The sequence below is a fragment of the Macrobrachium rosenbergii genome, chromosome 18, assembly GCF_040412425.1.
Source record: "Macrobrachium rosenbergii isolate ZJJX-2024 chromosome 18, ASM4041242v1, whole genome shotgun sequence".
NCBI lineage: Eukaryota > Metazoa > Arthropoda > Malacostraca > Decapoda > Palaemonidae > Macrobrachium > Macrobrachium rosenbergii.
The window spans coordinates 24,596,820-24,611,733 of NC_089758.1; the positions used below are offsets into that span (position 1 = coordinate 24,596,820).

At 37.0% G+C, this 14,914-nt stretch overlaps 1 protein-coding gene across 4 annotated transcripts in view; it reads right to left on the minus strand.

Moving 5' to 3' along the window:
- Positions 1-3,364: 3,364 nt before the first annotated feature.
- The window catches only part of LOC136848208 (vesicle-associated membrane protein 3-like), an 88,938-nt gene continuing 77,388 nt past the window's right edge, over positions 3,365-14,914 (minus strand). For 3 of the 4 annotated variants that reach the window (XM_067120532.1, XM_067120536.1, XM_067120533.1), the window contains exons 2-4: positions 6,743-6,795; positions 5,703-5,840; positions 3,365-4,946 (exon numbers count right to left, since the gene is read on the minus strand). In XM_067120532.1, coding sequence (XP_066976633.1) covers positions 4,713-4,946; positions 5,703-5,840; positions 6,743-6,784 — 414 coding nt within the window. In that variant the 5' untranslated portion in view covers positions 6,785-6,795 and the 3' untranslated portion in view covers positions 3,365-4,712. Of the gene's footprint in view, positions 4,947-5,702; positions 5,841-6,742; positions 6,796-10,173; positions 10,610-14,914 lie in introns of those variants that run through there. The other variant, XM_067120534.1, reaches the window with a different exon arrangement.

A 14,914-nucleotide genomic window follows, 5' to 3' on the forward strand; every position in this document is an offset into this window, starting at 1 on the left:
GTTCAGCTGCTGAGAATATGAGCGTGGCAGTGACCTTAGTCTATAGTTATTTTCTAAAGCCCAATATATATATATATAAATTATATATATATATAATATATATATATATATATATATATATATATATATATATATATATATATATATATATATATATATATATATGTCACTATTTGCATATACACTAATTTATCCGCAAATAAATCAATTTCAGATTCTATACTTGAATAAGTCTAACAGAAGGAAACTACATATATTCGATAAGTACCCAGACAGAATCTCATTAAGGAAACATTTGCACGAATGTCATAGCTCGTGTAGAATTAACTTATGATAATATCAATGTATTTGTCACCGCTTAAAAGAGAGAATTCTGAAATGGAATAATTTTTTTTTTTTTTTTTTTACCATATCCTGCCATTAAGAGCCGTACATCCCCACAATGCTTTTGATATTCCCCGCAATTTCAGTTAGAGAAAATTAGGGTTTGGCGGCTAAGCTTAATGTTGTTTGTTCCTGTATGACATAGTGCCTATCAATTATAACGATCGTTTTGCGAGTCACATCCTGGTTCTGGAACGGATAAATAGAGCATCAGTTCTTATTTCCCTTTTAAAGGTTCAGCAGAATTGAACAGCAAGAGCTCGCGTGGTTCTAGTCTCAATAGGGCATCGTAGCCGATGATATATTTGTGCATTAATACCTAATGATCTTGCTCTATCGAAACCTTTGGAGACTTGAAAACACTGTAATAAAAACAAGAAGAGGAGTCATTTAAACACAAGAGCAGCTACAGAACCAGAAACCACGCTTGAGATCTGCACCCATAGGACTAGACAAGGTCTATAGACCTTGGGACTAGAAGTGTAGTGGCTAAGTGACCGCAACAGTCCTTGGGAGTGGATCCCAGGGAACCAGAAACAGATTTCCCAACTCGAACCTCCTCTGTTAACTCGTTCTGGAGGCTCCCTTAGCCCCTCTGGTCCTTTTCCAACTGATTCGAAGGCTCCTGATCAGTTTTCGAAGCCAGAGATTGCCAGGAAGCCTTTTCGGTCTACCACTGAATATGGCTGCCCCAAGAACTCCATTCGTCAGGCAGATGGCTTCTCTGCTTTGCCTTCTTCTTCTGCTGAGCGAATGCAGAGATTTGTCGGCGAAATCCTTCTCGCTTACTGATTTACCCGTTCGAGAATAAACCGCTGTTCCTGTGTATTGTGTTGGACTTTGCCGGGTGAAATACAAGGATAAGTGTGTAATTGACTATGACTGCATGAACGAAGACAAATTATGATCGCTCTAGTTAACGTTATCTTATTTCATATGCTGTGTAATCTGTGAAAAAATGTCATTAGGTAACTAAAGACGGTACAGAAAATTCATCTGATAAAGAGAGGATTTAGTTTGTTACTTATGTCACATTTAATCCGATGTGTTATGCATTGTCGAAATTGTTTAATTTCAAGTTGAATCTGATCTGTAAGGCTTCAAGATTTAATATTCACCTTAGAATCACACTAAAGAATCTGATTTAACTGTACCATTTCACTGTATCGTGAGCTTTACTTTGCCAAATAAAATCATAACTTTTATCACGGAATTTTTAACTGAGTTTTCCTTAAGCAATCTTGAAGTCTGCCATGGATACCTGTGCAAGATGGACGGCCCGGGTTCATCTTGCAAACTACCAGCCTTAAGAATTTTCAATCTTGTTTTGACTGAGGCAACATAAGGTAACCTGATGAAAACACTGGGAACCATTGATGAATATTTAGCATGGATATCTAATGAAGTATAAGTATGAAATATATAGTTGCATAATTTTGAAAACTTTACTACAGTTGGTCATAATCATTAATATGGGCATATTGCTGCAAAAGTGATAAAGCAGTTTGTGAATAATAAATCTTCCGCGTGTTGTAGGCTTGGTTTTGAAATACTCAATACAACTGTCTACTTTCAACTATCAAAACATTAAGACAAAAATAATTTAAATTTTGGGTATGCCAAAGAAATGTTCGTACATTGCGTGATAAAAATAACAAGTTATCTTAAAGCTTGTAGGATGATGATAAAATTAATTCTTGAAATACCTTTTTGGGATTTACATTATTTTTTTTTTGTAATTTATCTTAAATGTATGTACAGTACTGTGACCTGCGTTTGCAGTCAAATTTAAATAGTGTATTTTACACTAGCAATTATCCTTAACAATACAATAGAATAAGCCTGCAAGATGGGGTACTATACAGACCTATTAATGGCAGTTACTAACAAAAACCCAAACTCAGTTTTAAATTGTTTTCCTTTAAAAATCCACAATTATATTAATAAATTGTATTGCTGGTGAAAGTTACAAATTATAAATTTTTAAGACTTTCAAACACCCGAACGATGTTCCTCCTCAGTGTTCACGTACAAACAATCTAATTAAAAAGGCATTTTTCAGCATTAAATTGGAACTGGAATATAGAATTTAGGACAAAGGCCAATCCGCTGAGACCTATGAGGTCATTCAACGCTGAAAGGAAAACTGGCAGTAAGGTGGTTTGAAAGACTTAACAGAAGGAAAACTTCTCATTTTCACTGTGAAACAATTATTGTTATAGAGGGTGGAAGTCAGGTGGAAGAAAGAACATGAAAGGAGGTCCAGTAAAAGGAACGGGGGTTGTAGCTAGGGGTCGAAGGCACGCTGCAAAGAACTTTAAGTAATGCCTACAGTGCACCGCATGAGGTGCATTGACGGCACTACCCTCCTACGGGGAACAATTGTTAGAGGCTGGAAAGTCAGGTGGAAGAAAGAATTTCAACGGAGGTACGGTAATACATTAAAAGGAATGAAAGGGGTTGCTGCTAAGGACCGAAGGGACGCTGCTAGCATTAAATTAAACGCGAATGATACAAGACAGTCAGCCAGACTGTACTGATCTGTGCTGTGTAGTCCCCTGTACACAGATATATGAATATTTCAAAATCCAATAAATTTTCATCTATTACAGTGGTGTTGGGCCGAACTGCAATTTAATACTCTAATGTTATGAGCATTTACCATAGAGGTTCATCTTACAGAAAATAAAATAAATAGATTATGGATTTAGCTTTCCTTTGTGGACCTTCTGAACATAGACTCTGAAGATTCTCTCCGTTTTCCTCTGTACTATAAATTAAAGAAACACACCAATATGAACATCCTTGTTTTGTTGGTTATAAAAGTAATTTAATTTTTGGGCTCAAATTTCTATACTGGTTACCCGAATCAACCAATTACAAAGCAGTCTTGCTGATTTCCTGACCACAAACAAAAGACTCGAAGTTTTCCAAAGACAGATCAGATGCTTAGCGGTTTGTGACTAGAAAAAATAATAAAAACAGTCAACGTGTGTTTATTATCTAGTTTAACAAAACAAAGACTCCATAACAGATATGATTATATCATGAATATAAATGCAAATTCCCTTATATACTGAAACCCACACACAATAATGAAATATTAGGTTGTTTAATAAGAGTAATATTGCAAAACTAATAAAAAGGATTATGAATGAATACTTAGAGTTTATCACACGTTCCGTGTGCTCATGTATACTAACTGATGTAAGCAAGCATACTAGCACATATATTAAGTAAACAATAGGCATATATTAATGGGTTGTGTTTTTTTTAAGAATTTTATATCACAAACATATGAATGCGAAATGCAGAAAGATCACCATTTTTTCATCAAACGTAAATGATCAAAATATCTTATACTGAAACATGAAAATAGTTTGGGAATACCTCACTATCTTTCACAACAGAAAAGAAAATGATTTTGGAACAAAAGATCTGCGATTCATTATAATTTACGTCTTGTAGTATCTCTCTCTCTCTCTCTCTCTCGTTTGTGTGTATGAAGTTAAATTTGCAGGAACAAAAATCTTAGTTAGTTAGTTTCTCTCTCTCTCTCTCTCTCTCTCTCTCTCTCTCTCTCTCTCTCTCTCTCTCTCTCTCTCTCTCGTTTGTGTGTATAGTCAAATTTGCCAGCATCTGTATAGTTCATTTATGGTGCAATTTTTTTTCCTTCTTATCATGAAAAAATTATCGTGAGAATTCCACAGACTTCTGAAGGTGCACTTCCAATCTTGTTCGTCCTCACTCTTTCAAGTCTAGATTCTTCTTGTATTCCTCTAAGACTACGCATAGCTGTGACCATTCATAGACACATTTTCTTCAGTCAGCAGAGAGCGAAATTCAGGTGAGTCAAAACATCGGAAACTGAACTCAAACCTCACGTGGTATAAAAGCGTCTTTAGTGAAATCAAGAAGTGGTATCTAAGAAATGGCCTCAATAAGCTGAAGTCTGTTTCACCTTCAAAATACAATTTACGAGCTTTTTAATGACTTGAATAGCAAGCTATAAATCTGTTGCATACGTACATAAATGCATACATGCATACAAGCCCATAAAACTATACACGATGCAGAGAAAATGACAATCAACAAAAACTATACCTTGTATTGAAATGACCACGCGCGTATACGAAAAGAAATTCTCCTCAAAACCAGACGCATACATACACGCAAAAGGATTTTCCTCATAAGTATATTTATTCACACACACACACACACACACACACACACACACACACACAACGCATGCACAACCTTTATGACACTGCTGCCTTGACACATCGTACGATGAAACTGGTCGCGCTGAAGTGCAGCTACGTCGCTGTTTAGCTGCTAGCAGCACTTGTTACAGCTTTGGTCGTACCCGGGAATGGAGTCGTGTCTCCGCCACCCCCTCCCCCTCCTCCTCCTCCTCCAGTGGGAATGCCCACCGTGAAGACGATGATGAGGATAATGACGACGGCGGCGATGACTCCCATAATCAGCATCATCTTCAGGTTCTTCCACCAGTATTTCCTCTTCAGGCGAGAGGAGGTTGTCTGGAACTGCGAGGCTGACATCTGTTCACAAGGTGGACATGGGTCAGTTTTAGTTGCTAATATGGCCTTATGGCAGCACAGGTTCATGCTCTTGGAGCAGCCCGTAATACAGAGATCAGTCAGCGTCAGTAAGGCTTAATTTATTCTATCAGTTCTTTATTCACGGACATAATCAGTAAGAGAGTGATTTCTACGTCGAAAATTAAGAAGATAATAGCAATTAGGAAGAATCGTAGTGAGAAGGGCAGGCGGGCGGACCCCTTAGGGTCGAATCCGCATTCGAATGGAGATCTTTTTTCTCGGCCAGCAATCCTTTTTTTTTTTTTTTTTTTTTTTGCTAAGAGGGTGGAGATGAATAAGAAATGTCCTCTGTGTCCTCCATATAAAAGAGTTTTACTCCACGCGGTCATTTTTTCGGCTTTGACTAAAAAACTAAACAAAACTTTTCATTTGAGTAACCCGTATTGCCCTATCCTTAATTCCAATTCAGTTTTGTGAAGAGAATCATAATTCTCTCCTTATGTGCCGATGACCCTATAACCATGAAGACATAATAAAACGAAGGCAAAGTAATAGCTACATCTCAGTAAGGAATGTAAGTAATGCTGGTCTGTGAAGCTCTGAATTTTCTATGGTAGTTTCGTAATACCTTAAAAAAAATAACCCCCAGAAACTAAAAGTAAAACTTTAACACAAGCAATACCTTGAAAGAAAAACTGAAATACCAAAAAAAAAAACTAAACTAAAAATACTAAAATAAACCAAGGAGTAACTCACACTCAAGTCGTTCGCCCTCTGGTCTAGCTTGCTCAGATTTTCCTCTCTCTCGATGATTCGTTCGACGTTGGTCTTCATGATACCAACGACCTCGTTGACCTGGCGCTGAGTGGCTTCCAGCTTGCTGGATGCGGCAGCCTGGAAATAATAAAAGTAGTAGAGAAGGAGAAAATACCAACAGCTAGGTAAAATACTGTGTAAAAGGGCTATGAAATGGTTATCTAAGCTCTGAAGACTGGTCTATCCATGGTCTTACACCATCAGTCTAGCTCTCTGTATCACTAAGTACTGCTGTATATTTTTAGTGTTTGATAATAATAATAGAGAAGAAGAAAATAACTATGTAAAATATTTGTAAACGGGCTGTGAAATGCTTATCGAAGCACTTAAGACAGGTCTAATCATGGTTTCAGACTATTGGTCTAGCTCTTCGTATCACCAAGTACTGCAATGTTAAGTTTCGTATTAATAATAAAGAAGAATTAAAACTACAAAACAACTATGTAAAACTGTGTTTAAACAAGCTATGATATGGTTAGCTTGAGCTCTGAGGACGGGTCTAATCTTGGTTTTAGACCATGGGTCTAGCTCTGCATATCACTAAGTACTTAAGTTTGAATTTCCTAATATAATAATAATAATAATAATAATAATAATAATAATAATAATAATAATAATAATAAAATAAAAAACGATTAAGTAAAACTGTTTAAATAAGCTGAGACATGGTTATCTAAGCTCTGAAGACTGGTCTAATCATGGTTTTAGACCATGGGTCTAGCTCTCAGTATCACTTAGTACTATAATGTTAGTTTCTTAATAGTAACAAGAAAGAAGGATAAGAAAAAAAAACTACTAAGTAAAACTGTGTCTAAACAAGCAATGACATGGCTATCTTGAGCTCTGAAGAATGGTGTAATAATGGTGTTACACCGTGAGCCTAGTCCTACTGTGATATACGTATGTAATGTTAAAGGTCAGACGAAAACGATTGTGAAAGCTTCGTAGTTTCTCTTGTTTTTCTTTGTTGTGACACTTACCCTTGCTGGGTCCCTCGACGGTGGATTTTCCGGATCCATCATGGTTCAGTTCTCTGCAAGAGATTTAATTTATTTTAAAATTTTGGATTTTTACATGGAATCAAAAGTCAATGACGCAAGAGGGGGAAAAATAAAAGATCTAAACACATTGTTCTGATGAATTTACTATTGTGAAACAACACAACAGTATTTTGAATTCTGCGATCCCCAGATTATCTAAACAACCCATTCATCATGTTATTCATCATTAACGATTCTTGGTTAATTATTTTCCCCATCTGGGGTTCGACGTGTTGTCTTGGGCACTTTTTTGTCTTTTCTATATAAACAATATAGACAATACCTTACAGCAATTTACATAAAAATACAGCTCATGCTCTACAGTAACTTTCAAACATTAAATTTCTTTTAAAATTCGTCTATTTTCCAAGGCCTTGCCTGGAATTCTCGAAAGTAACTTAGAACGTTATCACTGCAGTCCTCTGCCAAGGACAGACTTTCGGTGAATGCTCTACACAAGGCTGACAACTATAAAATTAATTCTGCTAGGTCTCAAATGCTCGGCGAATGTTCCAAGCTGAGTGAACACAATTACAATTGTCTTTATAGTTTGAGATTTAAATCTAACAAGGCGTTCGTTATAAGAGGCTTGTCGATATGCAAGGGATATCCTAAAGTAAGTTACTGAACGTTTTGGACAACTTAATATACACTGAGTTTCCGGTGATGACGTCACGAAACTCGACAACAATGCGTGTGTGTGTACTTTAAGCATCCTGTTAAGACAATCTTACTCAGTTACCAAAACTTCATCAGTCTGAAGATTTACTGCGCATAATGTGGCACAATTAAAAGAGTAATAATGATAAGCTAAAGAAACAAAAAAAAAAAGCCTCAATTACTAAGCATCTTATCATACATCTGACGATCAAGCAATCATAATCTCGTTTGTAGGTTTGTTTGATTTCTGCCTGACTGGCTTCACACACGATTTAATATAAGGAATTTGGACTTAAAATCCTGATTACATTACGAGTATTTCACGAAGCATTCTCTCAATAAACATGAATTTACTGACTAAAATATAGTCTCATGAAGACAACTCACTAGAGTTTAGTTCCAGAGGTCCTCCTTTATTCCTCACGCCATTGGACTGTGGAACAGTCTCCCTGAGGAGGACGTTGTGCAGCTGGTACTTCAAAGTTCAAGCGATGATGCAATACATTACTACCCTAATGCTCTTCTCCTTGCATTTCAATATATTTTTATGCATTTATCAATTTATTTTTCTCTTTTTATCAGTGAGATTTCTTTCTGTATTTCCCTTTACCTTCTCTTACGTCCTAATGATCACCATATTCTTTGGAAGCTTGAACTTCAAGTCAATGGTCCCTTTGGGCTTGTTCCATATGAATAGGGTTCATCGTCTGAATAATAATAATAATAATAATAATAATAATAATAATAATAATAATAATAATAATAATAATAATAGACTAAACTCACTCGAGTATGGTCTGACACGTAAAAAAAAAACTGCTCAAGCAATAACGTGGAGGTTGTAAACACCATATGGTAAACGACAGCTTGATGGACACCCGTAGCCACTTTTTCATGTAAAATGTCGAATATGATCAAGGCCACCGTCGTCATGGAAAGGTGACGTCAATAAGTTGGGTGAAAGTGAAGACGTTACTTTACATAGTTCTGTTCTATTCTTATTCTACTCTTTTGATTTAAACTTTATCATTTCTCGTTTCTTTTCCCGGCGTTATTTCTTGTTCTATCAGAGTTTTCTAAACATATGAGGATAAACACAAAGTCCTCTTAACTCCCCGAATTCTTCATGCTTTTTGGATACGCCTGTCACGCTTGAATATGATCCTTCTTGCGGTCAAATCGGCAAAGTGACCTTGTTCTCTCCGGATGGGGCTTCGAATCCTGCTACGGACATAAGAATTTCTTCACATTCTTGCATTTGGAGCTAAGGCTTTGTGGTGACAAGCGTTGCCAAAAAGTGTGAAGAAATCGAGAAGTTATGAGGGCGTTATGGTTACTACAATCAAATACGTATGTGGTTTACTAAAAAGTGGCCAGTAGATTTATATGTAAAATTATAAATTGCAAAGACGATGTGTATGGAATGGAATGGAATATAAAATTTAGGCCAAAGGCCAAACGCTAGGAACTATGAGGTCATTCAGTGAAGGAATGAAATTTGAGGGTAAAAAAGGTTTTAAAGGCGTAGGAGGGGGGAAAACCTCGCAATTGAGCTATGGAACAATTGTTAGGAGAGAGTGGGAGAGAATATGAAGGGAGGTACAGTAAGGAATGAAAGGGGTTGCAGCTAGGGGCCGAAGGGACGCTGCAAAGAACCCCATGTAATGCCTACAGCGAAGACGATGTGTACCACTAAACTTTCTGAAGATTTTCACCATCTTGGCGCGATACTTTGCACCAAGTAGCCGACATGCACCAGAAAAATTTATGCCTGACGTGTTCGTCAAATGGGCGGTCACGCCACCTTGAGTAAGTTTGCCATCAAATTTCCTGGCAGTACTGCCAACCTGGCACAAATTCTGGAACAAAATGCCAAGAGAATTCTGGAACGAAATGTCCACAGATACAGAAAACAAGGTGGTGTGACACCGTCTAATGTGAGACAGCGAACCAGATCAGTTCTCAAGGGGAATTATCGGTCGCTAAGATGGCGTAATCAACCTTTTTGACTGCGGACGTAAGCCTAGTTTAACCATACAAGTAAACCTGGATACTTACCGGCTGACGTGAGAGCTGTGGCACACAGCACACCAGGGAACTGGGTGATAGTTTGAAAACACATCAACCACACAAGGAGCCCAAGGCCTATTAATTGCTGTTATGACAAGACCAGTGCCCGGTTGGAAAATCAGAATCAAAACATTAATTTCTTGTGTTAATAGATTTACAGAAATATACCCAGGGGACTAAAATATTGCTGGATTTTTGTCAGAGCAGGACAAAAACGAAGGGGGTGGGGTAGATGGACTTACGCTGGGGCACTATCTTGTGTAAGTTAACTTCATTTCCGACGAATAAGATTTAAACCCTGTAAAGCTGTATATTCTAGTCATATTCTTTAAATCCAGGCTATTAGATTTTATGTAAATTAAATTTAAGGCTTTCATCTTTTGTGCTTCATACTAACTTCTATGGACCATTGTATGTTTCGGTCACAGATGCTCCACCTACGATATTTGTTTCACGGAGAAGTTTTAATTTCAAAATATGAAGCCTTTAGACGTTGAACAAAACACTACAAAAGGCATCACACAAAACAAATGTGGAGCCACACGACCGACAACCTTTAGAACGAACAATTGCATCACTTGCAGTGTAGGTGAATAAAAACCAGGACTTCAGCAATTATCCTTAACAAGATGAGAACGTACCTTCAGCTATTATTGAAAACGTCCCGTTCTGAAGTCTGGTAACAGATGCTGTTTAAAACAGATTTTCTAAAGTACAACGGTCACTGTTCCCCTTTTTCTAGCACCGTAAAAAAAGGGGGGGCGGCGCCTTCTGTCCCAAGGTCTAAAACTTACTGTTCTCAACTATAAACATGAAGTCTAACACTTGCCACTCCGCTGGAGATGGAATTTCCGTTTGTCTGACGACAAGTCACACTTGCGTTGAAACGTTTGAGGTCTTCCGAAACGAATTCTCCCTCTCTCCCTCTCATGGTTAGTGCCTTTTTGGTCATTTCAAACTGTCATATCCTATGGTGCAGTATGTTGGCCACTATTTATTGTGGAATAATAGACCCATTCTCCGAACCAGGGTAGCTCCGGGGAAAACACACCACCAACGTTACCGCCATTCAAAATGTGACTGCTGATTTGTGGATAAACCCTCTGCACAGGAAACTCTTAATAACAATAGGCGCTTCATACACCCACACAAAGGCTCATCAATTATATATGTATATATATACATAAACATATATATGCGTGTGTATGTACAGTATATATATGTGTGTATTATATACAATGTACACACACATATATATATATATATATATATATATATATATATATATATATATATATATATATGTATATATATCTATGTATTATGTATATATTTATAATATTTATATATATATATATATATATATATATATATATATATATATATATATATATATAATTTAAGATTGTGTCTGTTAATGAATAATCTCTCTGCCTGATATCCCGACCCTCCCGTATTCCAAGCCAAGGGTATAAGTATCTACCATTCTCGTTTCGTCAACAGCTGTGCATTCCACATTAGCGCTGTCTGGCTACCAAGATAAATATGCAAGCTCTTGTTGTTTCTTGCAATGCACGTTTCATAATACGCTGCCTTTGGCGATGCCTATCTTAAATGTGTTGCTTCTCTGGATGTTAGTGTTACATACGTTGTTTTTAGAGATATTTATCTTGAAAATTTTGGTTGTTAAGATATCTTGAATATAATTGAGAAGTTCAGCTTACAGTGTGTGTGTGTGTGTGTGTGTGTGTGTGTGTGTGTGTGTGTGTGTGTGTGTGCGCGTGCGTGTGTGTGTGTGTGTGTGTGTGTGTGTGTTCGTAAGTTTCCTCAAGATCTATTGGGCACAGTTTGGGTGGGGGTTTGTTTGTTGTTGTTGGGGAGAGGGGAGAGGGGGTTTGCCACTATCCTAAATACGTTCATTCTCGCCTTGCCAAAATTGCAAGATTAGTTTTGCGTACCTGAAACTCTCCAAACCCATCGCAGTTAAAATTGTGCCAAGAGGGGAGAACAGTAGGATTTCTTCAATTTTCAATCATACCACGTTTTCCTTCAATCCATTTTCATTCTTGACCATTCCCAGTTTTTTTCAGCTCTTGGTGAACGCCAGGGAATTTTCATCCAAGTCAATCTTTCGTCTGTTTGTTGGGCGAAGTCCAGGGGTCCATGATAGCACACATCGGTATTTCACTCAAAATTACTCAGGGGTGTGTCAGCTCTGATGGGCAACGCCAGAGTAAATTCCTGTAACTCAGTCTTTCACTCTGTTGGTCCAGTCCATGGGTCCACAATAGGCCTCTTTCCCCTTCAACACCTTGCCACCCGCTTCCCAAATCTTTTAAATGTCCGCACTTATTTGATTTTACATGTTACTCATTTACATTTCTCGGTGTCATTCTTGCTTGCAAATTTGCTTTCGTTGTTCTTCTTTGTTTACTTTTTCATTGCTCTTTCATAGCTGATTCTGTACTTCTGTTTCCATCTGGGCCCTTAGGATTGTGCAATCTGCTCTTCCATCTATGGTTGCGGACTGGCTTGTAGAAACAATAATTATGATGACCTCTAGTCAGATTTCGTGGGTCCACACGAGGCCTCTTATCCCCTTCAACACTTGACCCTACTTTATGGTCCTCCTTAATGTAAGGGCTCGTGATGACACAAGGCCAGCTTAATCTAAACCAACAGACCAACAACAATCTCTCGTTCGTGTCCATTTTTAACTCCTCACGAGCAGTGAAATCGTTCTTATAATCAATGGTGATATTCTACTACAATAACCTTGATTGAAATAACACATCGCAGTCCTTGGTGGCTTAATTGTTTGAAACAGAAAATTAAGTATATTTTTACATATGTATACATAATGTATATATATAAATAATTTATATATATATACTGTACATATATATATGCATATACATAAATATATATGATGTAATTATATATATATATATATATATATATATATATATATATATATATATGTATGTATGTATATAATCAATAACAGCCTCAGTTAACAGCGAATCACTCGGTATCGAAATCTTCACCTGACAAACAGGATGCAATTATAGATTAGTTCTGAATGGAGTTTGGGTAAGATGTGCTTATACAACTTTGTTTGTCTACAATAAAGTTTTTCGTGTTTATAGAAAAAGGTTTATTATATACACAGTTTTTTCTTATTTAAACACATACAGATTTATGCATATATATATGTATATGTACAATATATATATATATATATATATATATATATATATATATATATATATATATACATACATAAACTCATTACACATACTATACATATATATAATATATATACATATATATACTGTACATGTATAAAATACATACGTACATGTATATATAATATATATATATATATATATATATATATATATATATATATATATATATATATAAATATATATATATATATATTATATACATTTTTATTGAAAACACATTATAAAAAAATGTTACTAGTGTTGAAGTACCTTATTTACAAGGTCAAGTTCATACTGGCACAACTAACCTTCTACCTCCCCCTCCCCAACCCACCATCACCACCCAGCCCAACAAACAACAAACCACACGGAGAGAGAGAGAGAGATTGACCTTTCCACTGGGGAGAGTCTGTGCGGTGAGAACCAGCAACATAATGCAGGTACCGAAATCATCCCAGGACACAATTGGGTGCGTCATTCTCTAACTGGGGTTAATAATGTCCTCGATGGCGAAAGCAGTTTCTTAGATCTCAAAAGCCCTCCTCGCGTCAAACCGCAGTGGTCATTCTTTTAAGTTTTGTTTTCGCTATTTTTTTTTTAATAATATGAAACTAAAAGGGGATAATGATGGCCCATTTACTCCTAGCCTTGTCGGAGAGTATCAGCTGACAATCGCAGGCATTGTATAACGATAACTAACTCACCGCTGTGGCCATTCTTTTAAGTTTTGTTTTCGCTATTTTTTTTTTAATATTATGAAACTAAAAGGGGATAATGATGGCCCATTTACTCCTAGCCTTGTCGGAGAGTATCAGCTGACAATCGCAGGCATTGTATAACGATAACTAACTCACCGCTGTGGCCATTCTTTTTAAGTTTTGTTTTCGCTATTTTTTTAATATTATGAAACTAAAAGGGGATAATGATGGCCCATTTACTCCTAGCCTTGTCGGAGAGTATCAGCTGACAATCGCAGGCATTGTATAACGATAACTCACCGCTGTGGCCATTCTTTTAAGTTTTGTTTTGGTTTTTTTTTGTGAATAAATGATATTATGAAACTAAAAGGGGATAATGATGACCCATTTCCTCCTAGCCTTGTTGGAGAGTATCAGCTAACAGTCGCAGGCATTATATAACGATAACTAACTTCCCCCCACCACCAAGGACATAGTCTCTCGTTTGGTACTGTATTACCTTCTACTGACATTATCCCCCCCACCCCCCACCAAACCCAACCCCAGTTTCTCAACATGATGTCAACAGTAGCGGTGCAAGATTACACATCAACAATAGCTACACTTTAAAAAAAGGCGATTCAAAGGCCGGAATGAGGAAACCAACAATAATTAAACACAGACATGATAATTCACTTAACAGAACACGGCCGTATTCGACATCAAAATTCCACCGAATAATTAAACAGACATGACAATTCACTTAACAGAACACGGCCGTACTCGACATCAAAATTCCACCGAATAATTAAACAATTCACTTAGAACACGGCCGTATTCGACATCAAAATTCCACCGAATTTAACTCAATTTAGATAAGGCAGGAATGACTAGATAACTCGTCGTGGGTGATAAGGGAGGGGGGTCTTGTCTTGATGGGGAAGGGGGGAGATGGAGGGGGTAGGAATGGGGAAAACCTAGTTCTTTTATTTTTTTTTATTTTACAGAGGGTCGCTGAGGAATCACTGGAGCAGAAGAGAGGACCGACATTGAGTCTTTCTTTATGTTCTGACGAAGGGTTAGTCCTCGTTTGTGTCCACATTAACATTGCCTTGGACCCCTCCGATTACCTCACTTCCCGAATGACAAAGCCACACGTTCACGTTAGGTTACGAAAAACTGGTGGCAGTGATAACAGCCTTATCAGGTCCATAAAACCCAGAAAATTGATAGAAAAAAAATCTAGATATTGCGACATTCAAGCGAGAATTTGAACAGAATTGCGTAATTTCTAATGGCAAACTTGTAGAATAACAATATTGCAATTTGCAACGAAAAGGTGCCTCGTTATTGCCAGTTCGTTTGTGCCTGGCATTTGCTACCCAGCCCATTGTAACGTTCTTAACCTAACTTCAATCGAACTTTATAGGCTGAAACGAGATCCAGGGAGCAAGCAAGCACAAGTTTCATAAAAA